The sequence below is a fragment of the Paramisgurnus dabryanus genome, chromosome 2, assembly GCF_030506205.2.
Source record: "Paramisgurnus dabryanus chromosome 2, PD_genome_1.1, whole genome shotgun sequence".
Classification (NCBI taxonomy): domain Eukaryota; kingdom Metazoa; phylum Chordata; class Actinopteri; order Cypriniformes; family Cobitidae; genus Paramisgurnus; species Paramisgurnus dabryanus.
Genome location: NC_133338.1, coordinates 38,522,845 through 38,550,187, shown reverse-complemented (window position 1 = coordinate 38,550,187; position 27,343 = coordinate 38,522,845). Strand labels below are relative to the sequence as shown.

General features: G+C 37.3%; 1 protein-coding gene across 1 annotated transcript; it reads left to right on the top strand.

The window, feature by feature from the left end:
* Window positions 1-947: 947 nt before the first annotated feature.
* cdh16 (cadherin 16, KSP-cadherin) lies at window positions 948-24,229 on the top strand. Its single transcript, XM_065289584.1, has 14 exons — window positions 948-1,068; window positions 2,486-2,644; window positions 4,873-5,069; window positions 8,601-8,726; window positions 10,016-10,166; window positions 10,255-10,467; window positions 10,696-10,772; window positions 12,167-12,358; window positions 15,728-15,969; window positions 16,187-16,317; window positions 18,955-19,194; window positions 22,913-23,029; window positions 23,846-23,962; window positions 24,054-24,229. Exons 1-14 carry the CDS (start codon window positions 957-959, stop codon window positions 24,152-24,154), a joined length of 2,175 nt encoding a protein of 724 aa, XP_065145656.1. The 5' UTR covers window positions 948-956; the 3' UTR covers window positions 24,155-24,229.
* The last annotated feature ends 3,114 nt before the right edge of the window (window positions 24,230-27,343 follow it).

Sequence of the window (27,343 nt, the reverse complement as noted above, 5' to 3'; positions counted from 1 at the left end):
AGGTTGCATTAGCAATTTAAGAAAAACACTGCAAAACATGGTCAGGTCGAAGTGTCTGAATCATTTCGGGTCAATTTTATTGGTAGTTAATTGTAAGAAATTTGGAGTATAATATCACTGTTTACTTTATTTTGCCATCCTCAACTGACTATTGTGTCCTGCACCCACTAGTAAAAATATCAAAAATGATATCTGATCTGAATTATTTTGGGGTTGACTGCACATAATGTCATGTCTAAAAATGACATGGTAAAACTGACCAGTAAATAAAACAAAACATACTTTTTAAAATTAAAAATGTTATCGTAGCTTTCTTCAGTAGCATACTCAGCAGTTCTCTACCTGGTGTAAATCAAGTCAACTTTCACTACCTAATACGTATTGTTTATTCATAATTTCCTACATCTGTTTATTCATTCATCCATTTTACAGTTGCCTGATCTCCCCCTTACTTACTCTGATCTGACTGTGAGTGGTGATGATGAGGGGATATTTGGAGTGGAGTCCGGCTTCCTGTATGCCCTTAAACCTCTGGACAGAGAGAAGCAACCATCTTACTCCTTACAGGTAAAGAATCATATAAGTTTCTCATTACATACATTAGAAAATGTATCTATATCACAGAAAGTCCAATATTCACAGCATTTTATCAAAACAAAGACTGAAGAAATCAGAATCTGTCTTGATGTTTATTGATGTCATTTTGTGTAACATAAATTCTTGCAGTTGTATAAAACCTTTAAATCGTTAGTCTGTTTTAAATTTAGGCTAGTCTTTTCTATGAAAAAGCAGCCATGCCCAAAATCTCAGGCAACAACCAAAAATATCTAAACAAACACTGTGGAAAATTGCAGACTTTGATCAAAATTGAAGCGAAATGTCTTGAGAGCTAATAGGACATGCTGCTGGAGTGCTTTGACCTGAGTGCTTTTTCCCAGGTGTCCTTCACAAAGTCCATGCACACTCAGAGCTTTACTGTGGAGGTGTGCGTCATCGATAAGAATGACAACGTGCCAGTGTTCTTGCAGGAGAGCATGAGAGGCAGCGTGCAGCTGGGTCTTCTCAAAGGTGGGTGTGGAGGACTCAGCAGGGCTACACGAGACAGCTTCCTTTGCTCCACGTTCAGCCTAATTGCCTTGACTTTTCCTTACATTTTGCAGCCGGGAGAGGCTAAATGAGATAAACTGTTTGAATGTCACACATTTCCTACACCAGACCATAAATTAGATAAAAGTAGATAATAGCAGCGGAGCTAAAAGTATCTTAGTGCAGAGTGGAGATTGAATGTTAGCTGTGAGGAGACAAATGACAAGCTTTTATGTCTGTTATACATGAGGACATTGAGATGCGTACATCCTCACTGTGATAAAAAATGCCCTTGAAGTAATGGCTCCTGAATGTTGAAAGGTCTCGAACGTCGCTCATAAACTAAGGCTAAATAAATATTTTTCTCAGAAGAATGATGATGTTTGCCCGCAAAGATTGAGATGAATAAGACACACTTTCGTTCATGAATGTACAGGGATTACTCATTTCCCTTTATTAAAAAAAGTAATATTAGACTGTCTTTTGAGAAAGACCATTAACATGATTTACACAGGGTCAAATGATTATTGATTATTAATGTATCATATATGAATTCATCATCCTGCTGACTAAACATTTTTATATCATTGTAATTATCTGTGTGAGATTGTGAATTGTTTCGCAATCAGTTGATTGCAATCAGATATTAAAAATTTAGCAAATTAAGTAACATTCTGGGTTAATCATGTCTTGCACATTGGCAATCACTTCAGAGACAGAAAAAAATGATCAAAATATAGTACCAAACCTAATCTGTCACTGGAGCAGTACCCTTTAAGGTCCCATGCACCATGTGTATTTCCGACAGTGTATAGACAATAACTTTGACTTGTAGCTCAGTTTGTAAAAAGCCATCTTTGCAGCTCATCTACAATTTTCATGATTAAAATCAATGTTGGGTCACATGCTTAAGACAGAGGACCACAGGTGAGCGAAAATCTAAGAAAGTTATGTTATGTGAAAGTGTGAGTAAAAAAATAAAGGCACAGTACTGTATATACAGTACCTTGTGTGCATGCTTTTAATATTGATCATTTCTTTAGATGTACAAGAGAGGTATTTACGGAGTGCACTTTAAAGTGTAACCAACATTTAAAGCAAGATTGCAAAATAAACTTGATTGCTGCTGCTGATAGCTTCATGAATATATACTCTCATCAGAGACTTCAGCTAGTAGTACAAATATAGTTTGTTGTTAATATGTGGGCGATTCGTTTCCTGATTACATTGCTGTTATGTTTCTTATTGCTTCCTGTCTCCTCTCGCTGTACATAAATAAATTCCATTCAGTTCTAATAATATGATAACAATGTGTACTTGTTAATGCAAATTTATTTGATTTTGGCGATTTCATGCACATGTGTGAAATAAATGTGATATGTTTGCGTCATTCTCACAGGAATCCCGTTCATGCAGGTGGAGGCACTGGATCGAGATGACCGTAACACTGCCCACGCAGACCTGCGCTTCAGTCTTCTGGACCAGATCCCTCGCATCCCGGCCAGCCACATGTTCTCCATAGATGCTATTACTGGGGAAGTGTCTCTTACAGAAGATGGTAATAATACGACTACTTGATTGATATAAGGAGTCAAGTAAATAATTTATATAAATAGGACCCAAAAGGCCACTAGAGAAAATACTAGTAATTTGTAGTCTAGTGGTTAGAGAGTCAGGCTAATAACTTAAGAGTTGCTGGTTCAGGTCTTACGGCCGGCAGGTTGCAACTGTGGTGCCCTTGAGCAAGGCACCTAACTCTAATTGCTCCCTGGGCACTGGGATAGCTGCCCACTTCTGTGTGTGTGTTCATGACTTGCAGTGCGTGTGTTCATACTCAATGGTATGGGTTAAATGCAGAGGTCACATTTCGAGTATGTGTTGCATACTTGATAAGCTTGTCACTTTCAACATGAACACACAAAGAACAATACTTCTACATCATTTATTAATCTTAGTTCAGGTTAATTTCAGCATTTACTAATACATTTTTTAAATCAAAAGTTGTAACAGTTAACAAAAGCACTTAAAGGGTTGTTTTACTAAACCATTTAGAGTATAAGCATAACTATCATCATATGGTATCATTAGAAAGAAGACACTTTGAGCTTCATCTTCCAGGTCAAAATTATTTTAAGTTAAAAATTAAGAAAGTTAGAGAGGCTGAAGTACATTGGAATACATTTTTTTTATGCATCACATCTTATTTATTACTAAAAAACTTAATGATAAATATGTGTGTGAAACCTAGAAATGCAATGATCCCAAAGCCACAAGTCTAACAAAGTTATGTTTCACGTTTGGGGTCAATAGGCCCAAAAATGAGGTTCTTGCAAGGGTTTTTGTAAGACTAGTGCCTTTTCTAAGTGCCAGTCAGCCCCAAAATAAAAGTCTTTTGTTTACATGCATACACGTTCATTCTTATTATTATTTATCCTTGTGTTAGCATATAAAATGCAGTTTCCACACCAGAACCTGCACTGTTAACTAATAATTGAAGTGGCATTAACAAGCATTTTCAAAGATTAATAAATGCAGAAAAACGGAATTGCTTATTGTTACGTATACGTTAGCTAATGCATAATGTTAACAAATACAACCTTATTATAAAGTGTTACCAAAAAATTATAATTCTGCAATAGAAAAAATCTGCATTAGACAATTCATCGATCAGCAATAACATTATGACTACCTGTCTAGTATTGTGAAGGTCCCCCTTTGCCACCAAAACAGCCCTGACCCATCGAGGCATGCACTCCACTAGACCTTTCTATCAGAACCAGCATTCACTTTTTTAGCAATTTCAGCTACGGTAGCTCGTCTGTTGAATCGGACCACACGGGCCAGCCTTCCCTCCCCTAGCTCTAGGTCTAGTGGAGACCATGCCTTAACGGGTCAGGGCTCTTTTGGTGCTAAAAGTGGGACTTACACGATATCAGTCAGGTGGTCCCCTTAATTCTCCAACCTCTGTAAGCATCCCTCTTTATCTTTCTCTCACATACACAGACACATATTAGCACCCACTATAGTCCAATGTTAAAACCTAAATCCTTGAGTAGTGCCCTTATACCCTTTCTGTGTCTTGGTATAAACCGGATAAAATATCTTTTGTCTTCGTTCCTCACTTGTCAATCCTTTCATCCCTACAACATCAGCTAATAACTTTCTCTGTTTACTCAAACACTCCAACATGCTTCAATTATTGCATAGTTAACATGGCTGTTAACAGAACTGACCCTTTAATTTTTTTTAAATGCCAACCAAAATGAAAATGATTTTGAACGTACCACTGCTCACTAAGCCAGACAAGCAAGCCGTTTAATTTGACTGAGAGCTCACCCATCAGGTCAGATCAGGTGATTTCAGGTCCAGATGCAATCGGAGCAGCCTGGCATTTGTTCAGAGAGAGAGAGAGAGAGAGAGAGAGAGAGAGGCTTAATGTGCCCACACAGTGTTTGTGCATTGTGTTTGTATGAGTTTTCCTGTGGCGGTGCAGACAATAGAAGTTTTTTATAATTCAGGTCTTCAAGTCCAGTGTGGTTTATCTTCTGGTAAACACAACCTGACACAAATAAAATTGAACGGTTCGTTGATAAACAGATCATGCCTTTTACAGTTTACTAACAGAAAGAAAATCAGATGTTGGTTGTTTAACACACACTTTGTAGGTCAAGCAAAACATAGCCTTACACGTACATACAATGCTCTTGTATGAGGATTTATTTGGACGTTGATGATCTGTGTGTTTTCTATTTGTTTCTGAGTTTGTTGTAAACGTTTGGTGTCCAGGTGCTTCAACACTAGATCCAGAGATGTGTGGCCGCTACAAGCTCTCTGTGATGGTGCAGGACATGGCTGGCAAGGCCAACGCTTTCTTCTCTACCGGAACAGTATTAGTGGAGGTGACTGGGAATACATGGGCCTCACCTGACCTAGTGAGACTGCAGGAGAATCTGCCTGGACCTTACCCCATCCAAATTTCACAGGTATGGACAGCTATGGCATGAGAGATGGCATTGTGTGTGCTCACACGTATGTTTGCACCTTGGCCCATGGCAACAGTGATCACTTTTTCAGACCTTATTTATCAAAATATTAATTTTATTCATACAAGATTGGGGCAACGCATCTGTTATGGGTAATGAACTGCTTAATTATTGTGAATGGCATAATAAAAAACAACAGTGCAAAATAAAACTATTTCATTTTGTAATTGATGAAGGATAAAATACCATATTTTGCAAGTTTATTGCACATTGTTTGAATAAATGGAGGATGACTTGATTACTTCATTTGCAATGCTTCAGGAGAATGAGGTTGGTGCTGAGCTTAGCTTTTGTTTCCATGGCAATAGTGACATATCTGATTGGTAGATCAAGATTGCTTTTTTATATTATGGGCAGTGTAGTTCTTTCCTAGGATTTTGGCAATTATATTTTTTATAGAGGACGAATAAATCACATTGGTTTGGATTAAATGAGTTATTATTAATTTGCACTCTGATGCGCTCTGTTGCTGTGCTTTTCATAATAAAATGACCTTTTGCCTGTGTTCAGATATTATGATAATAGTCACGACTCTCTGTCTATTTCAACATTCAGTTTGCTGTTTCTGGAAAACCTGATATGCTCATGATAATAGATATGAGGCATCTGCTTTCAACTGCTCAGCACAATAAAAATTATTTTACATTTAATCTGATGACAAAGTTAAACGCTGTTATGGAAACCTAACACTTAATATCAGAGTAATGCTTAAATACATCCAGTAACCTTAGAGTAAACACTGCGGTGTACAGTGGAAAGAGATGTGTGTTTGTGCCTGTTTAACACCGTCACAAGTTGTTCATGATTTATGGTTAAAGGTAATTTTTTTGTAAGAATCTTTATGCTTCTTTTGCTCGTCTCTTCTTCATGGATGCCTCCTACACACACCAACACATTTTCAGCCCACTTAAACTGCCTGGATCATTACCAGTCATTTTCTTTGTCGCCTTCTGTATCTTAACCAGGGGTATGTAAAACGTTTCCGGAAGTACTTGGGCAGGTTTCAATTTTGCTTTGTTAAAATAGATATTAGAAACCATCTATAGATGGACATAACGGATTAAAATTGGGAAATATACTATTTCTATGTTATATATTATGGAAGAGATCAAACTAATATACAAATTTTATGAATTTGCATGCAAAATATTTGTAGCAGAATGTTTTTCCAACCACTTGATTGTGTGTTTTGTTATCATCTAGAACAAACTCCAATATGATATGAGCTGAAATTAATATCTAAAGATGTAGTTAGTTTAATAATATAAAAGATGTAAAGATAAAGAAAAGAAAATACATTATAATAATTAATATCAGATGCACAAACATTGTGCCATACTGTAGCCTGTTCATTATGATTTAGTTTTTTTTATTAATGTTCGTTCAAGAGCATGACCTTGAATCATCCCTGCTGATTTAGATAAAGTATATTTAATTAAAATCTGATTTTTATAAAATAAAGAATAGATCCTGATGGAAGTGACAGAAATGTAAATTTGCTGTATGTGTGGTGTCTTTCTGTATTATTTATTTGGGAAAAGCCTTTTTCCACCCACTCCTGTGTGTTCTGTGATAGGCATGTGGGTGGTTGGAGTCACACTGGTTATGAAACAGATTAGTGGTCATGAAGGACTCAGACATTTTCTGTCTTTCATAGCAACACTGCAGGACAGTGCCTGCTGCATTTAACCCTTGCTTTATTTAGGGATACAAAAGTTAGAATCTAAAAAGGTTTTCTCAGTCTTCATTCCATGTGTTCTTACAAAACACATTTGATATTTCATATGAACAGCTTCATTTGTTGTTATACCACGGGTCTGTTGAATGCTGTATTCTGATTGGCTGATAAATGTTCCATGGGTGTTGATTATTTTTCAATAACTGCACACCTAACTTGTCAAATGTCTTAAAATTAGGCACCAGAGCAATGTATGTTATAACCGTGGTATAAGCGAAATTATTGACTCCGGTCCTTTGAATCATTTGAAAATAATGCATACCCACTATTTGAGTGTGCATTATGCATCGTGCCGCATAACCACCTTGAGTGTGCATTATTTTCAAATAATTAAATGGCCCGTCGTCAATTATTCCTTACGTAATGCTTAGCAGGTGACCTCAACATGTGATGTCAGCTTTTGCTCAAATCCATCAAAAGAAAAGTGACACAACTCGAGAGAATACAGCAGAATAGAGACACGTTTGTCCTCATTATTTGTCTAAGTGCTATCCAGATTATTCCACTTGATGTTTGCATTCCCTAATAGGCATAGGCCGGTTACCGGTTTTAAGGTATATCGAGGTTATAAAACAGTCAAGGTTTCAAAATCACTAAAATGTTCTGTGATATCGTTTCCAAGGTTTATACAAAATTATTAAATCATTAAGTCATGTAATTAATTTAATGTTTACATTTATTAAAATACATTATGAAAATGTATATTTTTTGAAAGCATATTATAATTTTAAAGGCTTGATTTTTTTTTATCTGGCATTTAAAAATAACACATTTAAGGTTGGAATGGCAATACCGCAACACCGTAAAACTGTGGTATTTTTGCTTAAGGTTATAATACCGCCAGAATCTAATACCGGCCCATGCCTATTCTCTAACCATGTTTAATCAATGTGATATTATATTATATTATATTATATTATATTATATTATATTATTTTTATAAAAAGATGCATTTGTGGTTAAAAAAGTCATGTGCAAACAGAAACCTCTCTTTAAACATTCTTAAACATGTCAGTCATGCTAAACATAAAAAGCCTTTGGGGACACTATAATCTCTATCTAAAACAGACCATGAAAACAAAATAGATTACATCATTTTCTTCTTGAGGTTGGGACACACAATCATTTCTTCAAAGCTCTGCTCCCTTGACTGTTAATAATGATGTGGGCAGGTCCTCTTTTCAGAGTCTTGCTGATGTATACAAAGTGCTTGAGTTTGGAGAGGTATCTCAATAACAAACGGCCACAAGATGAGTTATTGAAAAGATACAAGTGCTGCCCTCACTGTCCTCCTTCCAAGGTTCTCTCCTTCTTCGGTACTATTCCACACCCTTTCCAGAACCGTTTGCATCATTTGTTGTAGCAGAATGGAAAATCCCTCTGTTGCGAGGAAGGCTGGTTTGTTTTGGCAGGTCCCCTTACTTATCAGCCAACTGTTAACAATAATCAAACATCCAGGGTTTCCCCGGAACACCATATCTCATGATTGTTTAAATCTGATGTCTACGCCAGATGTATGGTGACTTGTAAACATTGTGTAAGGGAAGAGTTTTTGTATTTGAGATACTTTGAGGGACACGACAGTAAGTACACTTTTATTCAAGTTACATTTACCAGTGCATTTATCCGTTTGGCAGACTCTTTTATTCAAACTGCTTCAACCAAGCAAAGTCATCTGCTTAAGTGTCTGTGTCCTCACTGAAACTGACAACTGTGGGTGTATGTTTTCGCAGGTGAGGTGGAGTGGCAGTCCAGTTGAGTACAGTCTTGAAGGAGAGTTTCCAGAAATGCTCTTTACAATTAACAGAGAAGGAAACATTTACCTGAATGCTCCTCTGGACAGAGAAACACAGGACCAGGTTTGACTCGCACAGGCTGTGCCCTTTTATAACACACATCAATAGATGCTAAATTTACTGCTATTCAAAGTAAAAAAGCATGTCTGAATTTGAACATAACAAAATGAACGGTTTCAACAGGATTTTATGTAGGCTTCTTGGTATTTCCATTTTTGAAAGTTTACAACATGAAAGTGTAGGCTACACTGTAAAAAAGCAGCATGCAGTTAAACTTGGTACAAGTCAATTCAATGTACAATTTTAAGTATTAGTCTGTGAATAGTTGACATAACTAAGTTAAACTAATTGTTTAAGTTAAAGTAGCATAAAAATGTTGATTTGGTACAGAGTAGTTGATTTTTTTTGTTTAATACACAAAGCCATTATATAATCAGCCTGTTCCCTTCACGAAAACTATTCCAATAAAATTAATTGCTGGGTGAAATCAGCTTTAAATGGAAAATTTTAAGTAACAATGTATCATTTAAAATACATGAATTTCAATTACCAAACAAAACACAGGCATCAATAAGCCAACCATTAAATGTATTATATTTTTCCTCTGCTGAGGAATAGTGTTGTGTATAATAGTGATCAGAAAAATTATGTTAAATGTTTCACTAGTGTTAAGTGCTGTAATAGGCAGGTGTTTATATCTCAGCTGGTGCTTTCTATAAATGTCTGTTCTTGATTGGTATAATGATCATAACACTACATTTAATAAAATGAGGCAACTAGGCCAACTGAGGCAGCATTATAGACATTATTTGATCGCCATTCATCACTGCAATAAATTGAGAAAATTTATAGTCATGAGATCAGCCTGGCATTACATTGGTAACATTTAATTTCACAGTACAGTTTCCTAATATGTCTGTGAAGGTTTGCAGTCATCCATGTCATTGCACACTGCCAAATGAAATTTAGTCAAAGTTATATAAATTTGCCAGAGGGAATATCAAAAGTAGTACATGCAGGGAAATCCCAGACATTTCATGTTTATGTGTATTGTGTGTATTCCCTTTCATGTGCTCTGATGGAGAAGAATGATGGGTACATGGGTCACCAGCCCATAAACAGAGATATACAAATAAACATATATATTTGCTACTTAGTTATACATGTTTTTGTTACATTTCCTGTGCTAGCTCGAGGGGTAAAAGTTGGAAGTGATTCTACTGGGTCGCAGGTGCAGTTTTTATATGGGCATGTGCTCAGGCCATAGCTGATTCATTATGACATCAACATGCAGAGACAAACAAACAGATTTCTAAAACTGAAATCATTTGAATTTTGTTTTTTCCTCTTAGTTTCATATTAATATAGTGGTGGAGAGGCCGGATGGTAGAGAAATCGCTAAGCCTGTTGAGCTGAGGGTAATGGTGGGTGATGCCAACGACAACAGACCAACTTTCCCACAGATGCAGTACCACACCGTGGTCAAGGAGCTTGCAACTAAAGGTTACACTCACAATAAAGTGACTTATTTTACTATGAATACTATGAAACATTATTCATTTTATTGTGTTATATGGTCGTCTGCTCACAGGGACAGAAATTCTAACAGTCCAAGCAGCAGACAATGATGATCCAAAAACTGATAACGTGCGGATCTTTTATCGCCTGGTGGGCCAAATGCCCGAGACTCCACGGAATTTGTTTCGTGTCGACAGAGACTCGGGAGTTATAACGGTGCAGGCGGACAGCATGGAGGGAACTGCCCCACAGTACACGCTCACCATCACGGCCGAGGATGCTAAAGGTTGACAGCTCCCAAATATCTCTGATCAAAATTAGTGGAATGAAACTGCAGGGCATTTTATTTAGTTTACTCTGATTCGTAAATAGTCTGACTAGTGTGTCACCAAGTTACATCTTTAATATTTAATAACATGATCATGATTGGCAGTGGCATGAGATCTTGTTACAACTTAAGGTAATGTTGCTTTATTATGAAATAAATCTATATACTCTTTGAATTGTTCCTTAGGGCTGAACAGCTCCTGCACTGTCATAGTCAAAGTTTTGGATGAAAACAACAACCCTCCAATCTTCTCCCATCATGAGGTAGGGTGTGTTTAAGTAAAATACAATTCTGTATGTAAAGGAAATCTTTGATACATTTTCTTTAGATGTTTTTGTGCTGTTTCTCTCTGCTTTCTCTCTTTGAGTGGGAGTGTGTGTATTTTTGGCCATTTCAAAATGACAGCATTTCCAGTGATTTGAATAAATGTATTTGTTTATTCATATACACTCTGTAGTGTACTGCACTTTATTGACATCTGACATTTATTGACATCTGATAGTTTCTTATTCTGAGGTGGTTTTCTAAATACAACCACTCAGTTATTTGTAGGCCTGTCTATTTATGGTACATGAGCACATTCACTTATGCAAAATAGCCCTGATCATCTTTCTTAGGTCATCATCTTTGTTTATTGATGTGGCCAAAGAGAATAATAAACAGAGAGCAGACCTCTGACTAAATTGATGGTGGTTTTAGAGAAGAGATGAGGGATGTATTGATAGCAAATGCAGGATTGAGGTTTCTGGAAAATACCCTATGTGTTTACTCCCACGTGTTGTGAATAATACAGGAGATGCAGGGTGACTGCTGATGTTAAGAGGAGGGGGGCAGGAACAGTGGAAGGGCACAAAAAGCAATTCTGGCATGAACTCAATAGGTATATTTAGATTTGCTTTGAAAGTCGGGGAAGACGCAGGTAGAAGAGACGTGCTCTGTTTTGCATTCTGGAAGCATCATAAAATTCACCCCTCCGGCTGTGTTCCTTTCATTTTATTATGCATTTTCTATTTTAGTTGACAATGAAGTTTAGTCTGTAAGATGCAGCCCAAACTTTCTGAGATGGATGATGAGCTGCTATGATGGGTAATCGCTGGTGTGGATTTTTAAATAAACAACAGTGTTTACAGTAATACAAACGCAGCTTTTCTAATTTAAGGCACTCTTGTCTAATAGTCAGGTTTCAGAAATCATTGTTTCCTTTCCTCTGCTTCAGTGTTGGTCTTCCTGGAAGTAAAAACCGTTAGGGTCCGAAGTGAGGTGTGCAGACACTGCTGTTGGCATATCTGAATAAAGCACTGCCAAAGACAGCAGTACAGCTTACGGTTCAATAAACCATTTGTCTGAGAAAGCTCTCCTCTGTGGGAATATTCAGAAGTACACTTATTACACATGATGTACCCATTTGCTCTGATCAAAGAAATGAATTATGATTTAAGATTATATCCTTGACACATTTTATGACCTTTCTATGATTCATCTTTATTCTTTTATCACCTCCATTCCACAGATCATCTTACCTCCATTTTTTCTTATGCCACCACGTTTATCTGCCTTTACCATATTTTTAATCATATTTTATATAAAAAGATAAAATCATATCATATCTAAAATCTCTCTCTCTCCCTCTCCCTCTCTCCCTCTCTCTCTTTGTCAGTATGGGCCCCTTCACCTGGCTGAGGATTCTGCCGTGGGCACCACAGTGGCAGTTGTGTCAGCATGGGATGCAGATGAGTGGGGTGGAGACAGCTGGCAGGTGGACTACCGGCTTGAGTCTGGAAATGAGGAGGAGGTTTTCACTCTAGTTACAGACAGACAAACCAATGAAGCTGCTCTCATCCTTGATAAGGTATAATCTCTTTTATACTGACAGCCTTCATTATAAGCTATATGTCAACTATAGATCATCATAAACATGGGAATCAAGATATAGCTATTATACAGATTACAAATGTATACAGTGGCATGAAAATTTAGTTGTTGTTTTTTTCCGAAGAGATTTCAATGATGTCCTAATAAGCTCAGAAATGCCAAGACATCAATGTCTCCTTTCAATACACTTTAAAATAATGAATGCTAAATAGCACTTAAAGCTTGTTAACATAGGAGAACCATTTTTAGAGCTATAACACCTATTTAGCACCTATGAAGAACCATCTGGGGGAGATGGCACCATTATAGCCCCAGATATGGTTCTAGATAGCACAATGTGGTTCTACACAGGTGCAACATAGGTGCTCACTTAAAATGGTTCCCCTATGATTATAAGCCAGTGAACCACTTTTAGTGCTATTTAGCACTGTTTGTTTTTAGAGTGGTGCGATAAAAGTCAACATATATTTCTTATTACACAAGCTCAAAAACTAATGTTTCATTTGTATTTTTATACAAAGATATTTTTGGAGAAACATCGAAGATAAATTTGTACTAAAATTAAACAACTGGCAAATCCTGGAAATCTTTTGAGCAGCCAGAAAGTAACTTTTTTTAAGATCTCAATAAATCTTTTGTGTCCCCAGAGCACATATGTGAAGTTTTAACTCAAAATACCATATAAATTATTTATTATAGTATGTTAAAATTGCCACTTTGTAGGTTTTGCAAAAATGTGCCTTTTTGGGTGTGTCCTTTTAAATGCAAATGAGCGGTTTGTTGCAATTGAAATTCAACTGTGCTGTGAATTATTTTCTCTATCTTTTTCTCTGCACTAAATGGCAGTGCTGTGATTGGATTGTGCAGATTAAGGGGTGGTATTATTATAATAAGAGCTCCTTATGACATCATAAGGAGAGCCAAATGTCAACAACCTATTTTTATGTGCTTCTAGAGAATGGTTTACCAAAACTAAGTTACTGGGTTGATGTTTTTCACATTTTCTAGGTTGATAGAAGCACTGGGGACCCAATCATAGCACTTAAACATGGAAAAAGTCTGATTTTTATGCCATGGCCCCTTTAATGATATGTGAAATACAAACACTGGTTTTGTCTTGTCTTGTTTTTCCACACAGCACTCCTAGGGTTTTCATCTGTTGTTGCTTCTGTGGCTCTGTAATTATGTAATTGTATTGTTATCTTTATTAGCAGGTGCTAATTACATGTTTGCACCATGTGCAATCCAGGCTGGAGACCACATGCATTCTTTATATACACATGTATATTTCAGTAAACTTTTTTGTAAACATCTGTAAGAATTGAAGCATGTTAGAGTGATGAGCTGTTGTTGTTACAGTTGTCAGGAACTATAAACAGTGCTTTTGGTTTAGATTTGTTTATGCAGGAATTGCCTGGATTTAAGGATCTCTTTTTTTGCAGTTTGACAGGTGTGCCGAACACACTCAACTCTGGTTGGAGAAATAGGATTAAGATTACACACACGTGTACACAGGGTTGCCAGCAATAGAAGGGTGGGCTGGCAGATATCCTGGGTGGGCAATTATATATAGCCTATATATAAAATTACATCAATTATTATATATACAAAATTATGAGATTATGTAATTGCACAAACTTAGATTAGAATACATTTAAAAACAATGCACTGCATATTAACAAGCTGAGAAAGTTTATTAATTGGTTGCTTTTTCATGCAAACAACACTGAAAGAGTTAATGACTCACTTCTGTTATATACTAATAAGTCAGACTTCACAATACAATGAATCTCCTATTTGCATCTGCACACTGTTGTTTATGATAAACTCATTGAAGGCGTGGCACACTTTAACCAAATTCTTCAATTTGAACCAAAAACTAATTTAAACATTATTGGCCATGGCATTCATCTGCTCAAAAGGCATGACTGTGATCGGTTGTAATTCTCAATGCTGCAAAAATAATGCATATAAAGTATTGTGATGCAACGTGAACAGATCTAAGTCTGTTCAGATCTATGCTGTCATATATTAATTTGTTTAAAGGGTCACGTTTGCCCCTTGTCTTGAATTTATTAGGGGCATTCGGGGCATTTTATTCATCGTGGTTGCATTTATGCCCCAAAGCCCTCAGTAATTTTCAGTTATAAGATGCGAACAGACCATCCACCATTAAATGACTGCTAAATTGACTTAAATGACAGAAACGGTGCAAGTCAAGTCCTGTAACAGATTTATTTCTGAAGCGGGAGCTGTGGAAAATTGATTTTTTTTCAGATCATCGGAAACAACAGGCTTTAATATTGCACACAAGTTATTCTTGTGTTGCGTCAGTCAGATTTAGCTAGAGACAGAGGCCGCATCATGATTGTAGAGTGACGTTGCTTTCAACCAATAAAAACAGAAAAATACTGACATTTTCTGGTGTTGATTGGTTTGGACAGTCTACAGCCATTTTTTAAAGCTTTAACATAGCCTGGCTCAGATTGCATTTAACAATGTATAAATTGTAGGAACATAAAATATGAATTCTGATTGGGTGAGCAAGAAAGACGTTTGGGTGGGCATACCCCTGCCCATGCCTAGAGCCGGCCCGGCATGTACAAGTAGTCGAAGCACTTATTAAAACATGGAAAAGGCACCTTTGTGCTATATTTTTAAAAATGCGATATTTTAAGACTCATGTAATGTAAACAATACATTTTTTCTATCACCAAATAAAAATCAGTATCCAGATGAAACAGAGAAGAAGGTAAAATATAACGTTTCAAAGACAACAACTGAGATAGCAATTGGGATGAAATGGGGGGTCTGACCCAAATGCTGTCTGCTTGTAAAGATTAAAGCAAGTTGAGTGATTTGAGTGAAGTTTGGATGAAATATACAAGTATACTGTGTAATTTCCACAGCACTAGCATCACCAAATGGTTTAAAAATAGACCTGAATTCAGCCTTGGTTTCCTGGAAGGCAGACCAGCGTATGACATACATGCTGTGTGATAAATGTGTTGTGTGCATCCAGCAAAATATAACCTTGAATCTGACATCAGAGCAATCAGTGGGTCACTCAGCACCACAAATATCCAGATCTAAACACCTGTTACCTTCAACAATGCAGTTTTGATGCATTGTCACAACACTCTCAGATTGTGTGATTTTGTACAGGAATCTGGGGGGTGGAATGTGATTTGGAAAAGCTTGTGAAAATCTGATTTTTTTTCTGTTTGGTTTTGTTTTTCATCCTTCATTTTTCTATAAGAAATCTGTGCAAAATATTTTTCCAAAAGTCAATGTCAATACTATTTCTAATGCACTAACAGCATGTCCATCTGTAACCTATGTTTAGGTGCTGGACTTTGAACGAGAGAATGAGTACATACTGGTTCTAAGCGCGCAGAACCCAGTTGCTCTGGTGAGAGGGAGATACGGACCTGCATCCACAGCTACTGTCACCATTTTCATTGACGACATCAACGAAGGGCCTGTTTTGTCTCAAAGCCACTATGAAGTCACAGTTAGAGAAGGAGAGGAGCCAGGACGGGTTATTGCCACAATCAGGGGCTACGACCCAGATTCTCATCCAATCAGGCAAGCCGATGTTTAAGTCTTATTAATCCCCCACGGTTCCTTAAAAAATGATTTTAAAATATCCACCTCTGAGGTAATAATCATTCTTGACTGTATCAAACTATCTGTAATACAACAAATTCATTAATATTTTATACCCAATTTAACATAAGTGCTGTACAGTACATTAATGATTTATCTTAAACACTGATTTAACTTTGACTTTTGCTTTCTACAGGTATTCACTGAGAGGTGACACTAAGAAATATTTCTCCATTGGAAAGTACTCTGGAGAGCTGAAAACAGTCCAGGCATTGGACAGAGAGGAGAACAGCACCTACACTATGGAGGTGGTGGCTGAAGATGGGCGTAAGAGATATTTCACCCACCCAATACCATGCATTCAATTTGAAGAGCTGTATACACTGTTTGTTTGAATAAACTTGTCCATCAAACTGAAACTATTATATGGAGAAAAACACAAACCGACAGGGGGTGAGGCTATCAATGCGAGACATCTGGGAAAATAAGCATCACTCTGCTTTTTCAACATCAAAAAGTGTTACCAAGACACTTGACATTTCAAAATGCCGTGACAGGCTGCGTTCGGTTTAAAATCTCATTGAGAATTCTGGGCCGCATCCACACGCAGTGAGAAAATTCTCAGACATTGTAACAAGCAGTGAATGAGTCACCAGCTGATGTATTGTGGGTAGAGATGGAAGGAGATGTGAGTGAGTGTGTGTGGGGCGGGGGGATTTAACATGCTTCTAGCATACTAGGTGGGGTGTGGATCAAATACGTGAGGTGTGACTGTGAGACAGTTCGACCACCAATTTACTTCTGCCTTTATCAGAGGAGATATCAGTCCATGAGAAAACGCTCAGTCACAAATGTTTACGTAGAAGAGAGAGGTACAGGAAATAAGAACACAGGAGTTATGACTCACAATTCCCTGTCATGCGTTGCCGAAAGTAAGGTCGAAAATGAGACGGACAGGGAGAAATGAAGAAACTATAGATGAAAGAACAGATAATACCCATGCTTCTATCTGAGAGCCTCTGACCTTGAAATTGTGCTTTACTGTGGGCTAAAATGACAGATATAAAATGAGACTGAGAATTCAAATGTAGTCGGAAGAAAATTAAACTGCATGTAAAGAGGCATATTTTCCGTATTTGTATTACTAAATGTTGAAAGTGAGGTGAATTTGAATTTTCTGTGACTCTTAAAGGAACAGTATGTAGGATTGTGGCCAAAACTGGTATTGCAATCACAAAACGTGTGGCTAAAACTGGTACTGCAATCACACAGCTGGTGGCCAATATACCAAACGACAACATAAACATCAGTTGAGGGCTGCAACTCCACTTTTTAAATGACAATATCCTGGCCAGACCGCTGTTGTGAGTGATATAAGTATTTGAAATGAAAATTATTTCTTAATGTCTAGTGACATTTTAGGGCCATTTAATGATTAATTGATATAAATTTCTTACATACTGTTCCTTTAATGGATTCTGCCAACAAACCAGTATTTCTGAGTGGCCTGAGGCTGGAATTTGAAGTATTTGATAAACATATAATAATACATGTCGAGAGAATTCAGTTAAAGGCGGGGTGCGAGATTTTTAAAACAACATTTTGGAAAACAAATTGGAGCCAACTACCAAAACACACTTGAGCCAATCAGCAGTAAGGGCGTGTCTACTAACTGACATCGTTGCCTTGGTTGCGTATGTGTGGGGCGGGTCTATCAAATAAAGGTCCAGATTCTATTGGGGTAGGGGCATGTTTGTTTAGGTGATTTCAAATATTAACATTGGCTTTCGGAGATCATCGACCCAGCCTTTAATATAATTATCTCATTTTTGACGAAAGTTGCATTTAGATAGGGTGACCATACAGGCCATTTTTCTCGGACACGTCCTGGCCAGGATTTCGGGTGCTTCTTCCGGAAGTTGTATTTGTCGACCGCACACATCATCAAGGTTCTCATATTTTTGTTAAAAACATAAGACATACAATCGTAGTTTCATTCTTACCTTAAAACGTAACGGTTGCTTTTCTGAAATAGAACCTGAAATAATAAACCTCAATGAAGTATGTGGTCGACAAATATGACTTCGGGAAGACACACCCAATATCCTGGCCAGGAAGTGTCCGGGAAGAATGGCATGTATGGTCACCCTAGTTTAGAGGGTTTTGCATTCCTTATAATATTTATTAAGAAAAAAAATCTGTCATTATTTTGGCTACACCTGCTTACAAAATACATTATTCTGTGTAATTTTAGGGTGTTTATTTAGGTCCTATTTTCCTGGAGCACCATATACTACACAAGAAACTACATTTTGTAGTTTTACCATAGCAATAATGTTTGTTGTTTATGTCCTTTATTAGTCATTGATTATCATTTTCTCCTAAAACGAGTAACAAAAATAAATCTGGTCTGCTATTTCATCTCATAATCTAATCTGACTGGCACTAAGAGCTTGTCATTGCAAAATGACATTTAAATGATAAAGTCTGAGATGTTTATCAGTTTTTAGTGTTCCATTACAATAGCGCTGAATTGGTTAAACATGACCATTGGCATTGAGGCCTACAGAGTTAATCTTGATTTTCATAGCTTTAAATACCCGCTCTGCTTGATATTTAGCATCAGCTTAATGCCATCTTTAAACATGATATGTACTGCAATAAAAAGAGCAGATATGGAAATAGAAACATTGATTTTCATCCAACTTTATTTTGGCAACAGTCAGTGCAGAACATTAAATCCACTAAGCACAGGCTGGAGTTTCAAATATCTTTTATATGTCAGTAATGCATGGCATGATCCGCAGCATTACAAAGCTTTTGTAGAGTGGCATATGTGTGGCTTATCGGCATTGTAGACTTTCCACATAACAGCATACTACAACGCACAGAGAATGCAGCTTATACAAATGTGACAATAGATATAATACGTAAATGTTGAATCTCTGTGTTTTGTGTCACCAGGCAACTCCTCCTTGTCAGCCTCCACACTTGTGACGGTTCATATTTTGGATGTAAATGATAACAGCCCAGTACTGGTGGGCGATTATTCCTGGAAGTACCTGTGCACCCCTCGCTCGGAGGACCAGGCTCTGGTTCTGGCATCTCGGGACAGCGATGGACCCCAGCACGGAGGGAGACTCAACTTCTCGCTTCGCAGTGACGTAATAGTCCGTCGTAACTGGAAGCTCACGCCCATCAATGGTTAGTCTATTCCTGACTTTGTTTTGAGGGATAACCTTGTTTGTGTCTCATTTAGGGTGACGCAAATGTCTTCTCATGTCAAGAGCTATGCGACCGTAAGATGTGTTTGTCTGTCGTTCTTTTCAAACATTTTATGTCAAAGGTGCGTCAGTCACTTCATAATTCCCTTACCCACTGTGATCTCAAAAGCACCAACATGCCCGGTTGTTATGACCTTTTCTGGCAGTGACGTCAAGATGGATAAAATTGGGGACTTGATAAAGGGGTCTGTAACTGAAGCACCTAACTAGTCAATGCACAACATCTTCTGAATTTAGTGTAACGCTTACCACCTGCTGAATCACACAGTGAACATCCAGAGAAAGGAGTATTGCTCACAAAAAGGAAATTGCCCTTCATTTCTAGTGCCTAGTTTAGACGGATCTGTGTTAAATGTAATGTGTGTAATGGTCCTCTTCCCACAGCATTAGGCGTTATAATGTGCCAAACTGATGTCGGTGAACAGGTTGACCTAGCCGCATCATCTGAGTCACTGTATGGATCAGCTGAGATGTAATTATATGGCCTAATTTATATGATGTCACAGCTGGGGCCGCTTGGTTGAAAGGATAAAATTGACTTTTCTTCTAATTGATCCTATGACATCCTACAGCGAATTTCCTTTTTTTTCTCACCTCTCTCCCTCTCTAAGCTTTAACCTGCTTAATCTTGAATGAAGTATGACAGGAAGGGATGACGTTGTATGGCGTCTGCAGCTCCCAATTTATATGTCATTCTGAACATGTGACTCTGCTGGTTAGCTGAGGAGCTGTGTGTCCCTTAAAATAAGAGCACATCCTGCTGTGCTTATGTCAGATAGAGTGGTATAACGTCTGCCGTCTGACAAACTGGATTAACAGAAATAGTCATTTTCAGAAACATGAGTCCTTCTATCATGTGATTTCTTTTTGCTGTGCATTTTGATATGTTTGATCATCATGCTTCTAGTTCACTACAGCAGTCACTGTGATTAAATATAGATGCATTTGTGTCATTGCAGTCAAAGTATGAATGAAAACTAATTATGTTTTACAAAGCATCATTTTATCTGATGGTTCAATAACAAATCTAACATTTCCAACCAAGTCTAATAACGAAAATGAAAACAACCATTATAATCTGTATGTGTTTTTTGCCTCTGACACATACAATCCAATTCAACTCACATTTACTTGCATAGCGCTTTTCATAATGCATATTAATTCAAGGCTACTTTACAGAAAACATGTTTATGTAAGAAATGTCAATTTCGTATATAGCTAAATTAATGTGTATTTTTATAGCAATGATTGGTGATCATATATGTAATATTTGAACGTTTTCTATGATGACCCAGAGCTGATGTCATTTGATGTCATGAGGCAGGGAAAGACATCATCTCTTCATAGGTGTTGGGTCATCTGTCTTTCTTCATAAGAGGTCCAATGCAAATTGGAGATTGGTGTAGTCTCTAGTTACCTCGGGATAGGAATCCTATTTAATCTGATGTAGATGAAGTTAAACAACTGAAAACTGACGATAGAGAGATGTGTCTTTACTTTAGATTTATCCTCTGAGAGAGAGTCTGAGCTCAAACACTGTTTAGGAGCCAAATGTAAAAACTTTTACCCTCCTTTAGTGGATTTTGTTGTCCTATGGACTACTAAAAGAGTCCAGAGTTTTATGATCTTGGAGCAAGATGGATTGTAGCATGTGAAAAGTATTGACAAGTCAGCCCAGTCTCACGAAATTACGTACCTATAGGCACGTCATTTTTTTTATTCTTTTTAGTGATACTGTCACGAATTTGATCGTATCATGAATTTCGGTTTATGTATCATTGTCACGTATGGTTACTCAACTGTTTTGTCCAATTTTCTTACCGTTGTCGCTTTGGTTTAGGGTTAGATTTACATAAAATTACATCCTTAGCCAAACCCAACTCTAAACCTAACACCAGGCGACAATGGTTTAAAAATCAGAAAATATACAAAAAAATCAATCAAACCAATACTTAAAGTGACATCCTAACGCAAACACCAAATCTAACCCTAAACCGAAGCGACAATGGTTTGAAAATAGGAAAAAGCAGTTGAGTAACCAATACGTGACAATGACACATAAACAGAAATTTGTGACACGATCACGAAAAAACGCGGAAATACATGACTATAGGTACATAATTTGTGAGACTGGGTAGCGACAAGTATAGGCTACAGTGGGGTTAGTTGTGAAAATTATTTTATTTTGCCTATGTATTTCACATCATATGAACTATATCTATATTATATTAGCACATCTCAAATAAAAGGTTTAATTAAAAAATGTACGTATGTTTAACTCTACCAAACAAAGTCTAAACAAAAAAACTTTAAAGGTGACATAGAATGATTGAACGGAGTATTTATCCTTGTTCTGTGATGTGACATGTAGACAAAACATTTTTTGTTTGGGTCTGTAATGCCTTAGAAGCTTCCTAAAAACCTCTCTCAGATAGCTCTATTAGGGTGGGGGATTTTAAACAAGTGGTTTTGCACCTATTTGGCTCCCCCTACTTAACTTGCAATCTCATTACTGATTGGCTGACTTTGCTGCCACTCAAAAAATTTAGCCAATTATTGTGGAGGGGCAGTGAGATGCCTGTGATGTCATAAGCATCAGTTTTTCAGATTGGGCCGTTTTCTGGCTGACATTTCTAAAAGAGGAATTTCTATGAGACTGAGATGTTTAGCATGTTTAGCACTTTTTGTATGTTTGTGAATGTGGGTAGACTACCATTATTCAACAAAGACAAGGTAAAAATGGTTTTTCATTCTCTGTCCCCTTAAATAAAAAGACTCATAAATGAGCTGACCTGGCTATTATGTATTACATGTATATTATGTAAGACAGAATTAGCGATACATTTCTGAGATTGTTATATCAGACTTCTTTAGATGTGGAGGCCATGGTGAACGTATTCGTCACCTCTGACAAGAGAGATGGCTACAGGAGACAAGCCTGTTTTAGTTTAGCACTGGTGTCATCAAGACCCCTTTGGTCTCCTGTTGACTAGAACATTAAAGGACTTTGGTGTCAAAGGACAGTAGTGGGGCTTCTTGGATCATAGATAACAGTAAGCAGAGACTGATAACAACCCATCGGTTACTGGACTAACCTCTTGGTTCTGCATCAGACAGCCAAGCCGTGATTAGGGTTTTTCCATAAGAAACATAACACTAACCCGTGACAAAAATCTTTGCAATCTGATTTACTTGAAGAGCGGATTACATTTCAAAGTTAATGTCAGTGATGTTATGCAGGGTACATGCATTGTCTTCTTTATTAAATGGCATGGGGTATACAGTACCTACTTCCAAATTCTAAATATTAAATATTACATTCATAATGAGCTAAGAAGTCAAGCAGAAGAAGTTAAGTGACAGTACTAGCCCATTTTGGAGTAAACTAATTATGCATAAAGCTATAGTGTTACATGTTACTGTTAATATCACAGGGTGTTTAGCCTTAGTTGGAATGCTTAAAAGAGGGGGGTGTAAATTAAAGAGGATACAAGAGGATCATGGGACTACAAATGGCAAAATTACTTTGTTGATTCATTCTTTCATTATTAATAATTAAGGAGCAAAACCACTGATTAAAGTTGTTTTGTGTTGTTTATAGACATTTAACTTCAGCTGGTAAATCATTGTTTTCACAGATACCCACACCAACCTGTCTTTAAATGTCCCGTACCTGCCTCCAGAAGTTTACATCGTGCCCTTTACTATCTCAGACAGCAGCTCTCCACCCAGAAGCACATTCATCAATTTACCAGGTAACATGCTGCATTCGGAGCTAAGTGAATGAATGGAGAGCCCGCTTGTAAGACGTAATGCACTGACGTCATTTAAGTACCAGTACATTGTATTGCTCATGCAGCTGATCAACGCAAACACTGTTCTCCGAAAGCTTTAATATTTATTGGAGGTCACAAATGGCATTTACAAATTTAGATATTTTTCAGTGTTCAACAGCTAAATTTAAAATACAAGTTTAGTCAAATTTCAGCATCATTAGTATTAATAAAGAGCACTCAAATGAAAATGACTCAGTCAAATTTTTGTAAACAGTTTCACAGTAATGTAGTCAGTCTCTGTGATCATAGTTTTTTTTTTTTTTTTACTTATTACTCACTGCTGTTGTGAGAATAGGTGCGCTTTTTCCTTGTTAAATGTTATTATTTCATGTCGGTTATAAAGTGGTAACATCATAAACCAAAAACAATTCTGGTCTAAGGTTGTCAGGTTGATTCAGTTCTGTTAGTCAGTTCAAATTAAATTTTGTGTCTTTGTCCCTTTTTTGTACCAAGACATTGCATGCATTCACCTTTTATTGGTTTAATTCTTGCTAATATCCTATTTATTAATGCATGGCTTGACCACGGGTGCATGACTCTCTTCCTCCCCCCTCTTTCTCTGTCCCTATCTCTCACCTCACTGTCATCTTGTTTGAGACTGATGCTAGTTTTTTATGAGACCTCTCCAGAGCAATCACCTTCAACTCGCCCCCATATGTCCTCTTTATCTGGCTGCAACCATTGCCCCTCTAATGCGTTTAAAAATAAGCTAAATGGTTATTGTCTTTGCCACAGTGACGGTTTGCCCATGCAACGTGAGGGGCAACTGTAGGATGGCGGCAAAACAGCTTGAGGGCATGCCCACTATTCAGTCAACAATTGGCATCCTGCTTGGAACTCTGGGAGCGATAGGTGAGCCATGTTCATTCAAAACATCCTGAAATTATTAGATGAAGTTGAGACGAAAATGCAGTTTGCAAACATTTTATGTTCTTGTTTACAGGCATTATATTGATTGTTATATTTGTGAGACTATCCTACCAGAATCCCACACCACCAAACAAAGCCTGTCAGGAACGAGTGCCACTTAAAGTCTCTCTATAACATCTGAGGGGGCTTTCTAGACTACTTGGTCACTTTTTTCATCGACCACATTGAAGAACCATTTTGTTTAAATCCTAAATAGGTTTTGCTGCTTTTTGATACAGTATGTTTTTGGTTTTAGTGATTTTTACCTTAGTTATTAATTAATTAATTATTACGCAATAGTTTATCACTGAGAGACATTTAAAACTTCTGTCTGCACGGGATATTTTGATGTTATTTATTTGTTGTTAAGCTTTTAGTTGTATCTTTTTTTTTGCAAATATACTCTTTTATTTAGTGTTGATTTAAACATTTGAATACATTAATCGCCCACTCGACTGTATGCTTATTTTAATTGAACTGAAATAAAGACAATGAGACAAACAAGCTCTGCTCGGTCACTCATATTTACAGTATGTATGGGCATAGGTGCTTGTATATGTGTATATATATATGGATTTACAGAAAGAGCAAGAGTGCTTAACCACATCCCAGATTTCATGCACTTATTTTTCAGGCTATCTTGGGTTCTAAATCATTTAAGAGGTAGAGATTAATTATCCAACTCGAGGATAATAACCAGCCTACATTAAAACAATTTCACATCCACTGAGACATGGAAGATTACCCCCAATTGCTTTTAGCCAGCCATCTCCTGTTTATGGTTAGATGACAACAGTAAAACATGACCCAAATGACCTTACAGCTATCTATTTATAGCCACACAAAGTGCCAAAAATAGTCGCACTGCTGCGTGACGCCAAACAGCAGCCTTCCCACTATGACTGTAAATGAACCCTGTTCGGCATTGAGAAGGTATAGCTCATGCTATTAAATTCTCTTCATGTACCTTCCCTAAGGTGCTCTTGAATGTCAGCAACCTCTGCAAGGAAGCATCGCATTACGTCACACACTTCCTGCTATGTCGGTCCTCCTGATTCTCGCCATAAGGCAGTAATTCACAGAGAAGCGTCCCTGAACAGAAAAGTATAATCTCTCAGGATTTGCTATGCCTTGCCAATCCATTCAAATGTTTTATTCATGCATTTCAAAAACACAAATTCAAAAACAACATGCATTATGTACCTTCAAGCTGAGTTTCCGAAACAGATTTTTTTTAACATTCCCTAATGTCATGCTAAAATACGTCAAGTATACAAAACAAGAATTACTATAATGCTTTTGGAACTGTCAGTGCATACTTGGTAAAAAAAACAAGTCAGTGAAGGCTGTGAATGGTCATGATTGCGTGCATTTTTTGAAGGATAAAAACACGAAAGAATATTTACCCAGTCGTTCGTAGGTCAATACTAATAATACTGTGAAAGGCAGGGGCTATATTTAGATTCTCTGGCCTTGTTTTAGCTCTCTTAGGATCAAAACAGTTTGACTGACTAACAGACCGGCCACGGTCAGTTTTGCCTAGTTAAACAAGCAGCCAGCTCTTTTTTTGTGTAACCTTTGAAAAAGTTCTGTGCGCTTTGGTAAAAATTTGTCATAAAATATCAGTCAGCTGCAGGCTCTACTTTTATTCCTTGCTAGGAAGAGCTCTCTTTCTCAGACGTGTAAACATGTTTCAGGGTGATGAAGCACCCATGATGCTGTTAGTTTGCCGAAAATGACTTTGTGGAAAATATTTTTCATTTTCACTGGTCCAGTTCCTGTGTACTGTCGAGCTGGATAGTGTTCCCTTCCAGTTAGACTGTCGCCCCATCCCTCAACACTCAAGGGCTTTTCATATTACACTTAACCTTGTGTTAGTCTTTGAAGCTGAAATAACGGTATGTTTGAAAGGTGGTTAGCACGATTTTCAATGCTTGGTTACAGGACCACTTTTCTAGAGTGTTTGAAAAAGTTGTTTATCAACAAGCAACCAATCATTTATTGCCTCTGTTTTTACCTCATCAAATAAATACTAGTTTTGTAGGGGTGCGCGGGGCAAAAACTAACGTGGAGTTAGTTGTAACACGGACTGTTTACATTGTTGCACAAGGTTAAGCGTTTTGATTTTCCGGTATTTTTTTCACGCTGCCAAAAGACGATCTACCACAAATTATTGGAAATGTATAATGTTTTTCCAGAGAGTTATTGATGAATGAGTGTTTTGGTGGCATGTACATTTTTTCATCATATGTTTTTTTTTTCGGTTTCTAAGTTGGGTGTGTAAGATACCAAATCCAATGCTATGTCATATTAATCAGTGTCTTGTTGACTAAAACATAGCATTGTTTTGAAATATGTCTGCAGCTCTTAGCAACTTTTTTGGTGGGCTTGAAAATATTTTGACCAAGTTGGTTAATTGTAACGCTGTGTTACAACTAACCCCTCCTCAGCACTTACGATATGAAAACCACTAACGTTAGCGTAATTCTTGCCATTGTTTTAAATAGGCTACACACTAATGATTGCTGGCTGCCAACAAAATAAATGTGCCTGTCTTATCAAAAATCATGTGTCAAATGTATTTTTGTTCATATCTTTAATATTGATTGAATAAGGTCACGTTAAAGATTGAAATCATAATGAAATGAATGGCTCAAATCAGACTCATTGATGCTCATCTCAGAATTTGATCCTGAAACTGTAGTATGGTTATTACACTGGGGGGCTGTCCAAACGGAGACGTGTATCACTGTATACGTATAAATTTGTTATCGTATTGGCGTTTCATCCACACGGATCTGGCGTTTTGGGAGACTGAATCCGCTTTTTTTTTTAAACCAGGTCCTAAAGTGGATAAATCTGAAACCGACACCCTTGCGGTTTCGTCTGTACAGCCAATCCGTATATTTTGTGAAGCGAAAACGTCATCACATCACGTGTCGGAAGCGTCACACGTAACAGCAACAACAATAACGGCGGACTACGTGATTGTGTTCGTGCTACAGAAGCTACTAAAGCCTACTAGCTTTATTACAGCAAAATCTATTGCTTCTATGCAATTGTGGTGACCAACAAACGATAATGGACAACACCATAAGTTGGTTATGCGCATGCTCAAAGTCTTCTTCTCAGTGTATAGTGTATATCTGTGGCAGAATAACAGCGCCACATACTGGTCCGGCATATATACTACACCGCATTCAGTCGGTTTCAGGGGTTTCGTGTTTACGGATTATTTTTTTAGAGCAAGGGAAAAAAAATGATCGGATAGGGAATGCACCGGCTTCGTGTGGACATAGCCTGGGTCACATATAAAAAAACTTT

What these genes read in the sequence shown, in the direction of transcription:
- cdh16 (XM_065289584.1), top strand. Translation starts at nt 957, where the DNA reads ATGCACACTCAGAGCTTTACTGTGGAGGTGTGCGTCATCGATAAGAAT. An exon ending in ACCCCATCCAAATTTCACAG is followed by an intron (nt 5,070 to 8,600) that starts GTATGGACAGCT and finishes ATGTTTTCGCAG; the next exon opens with GTGAGGTGGAGTGGCAGTCC. An exon ending in CCAGATTCTCATCCAATCAG is followed by an intron (nt 15,970 to 16,186) that starts GCAAGCCGATGT and finishes TGCTTTCTACAG; the next exon opens with GTATTCACTGAGAGGTGACA.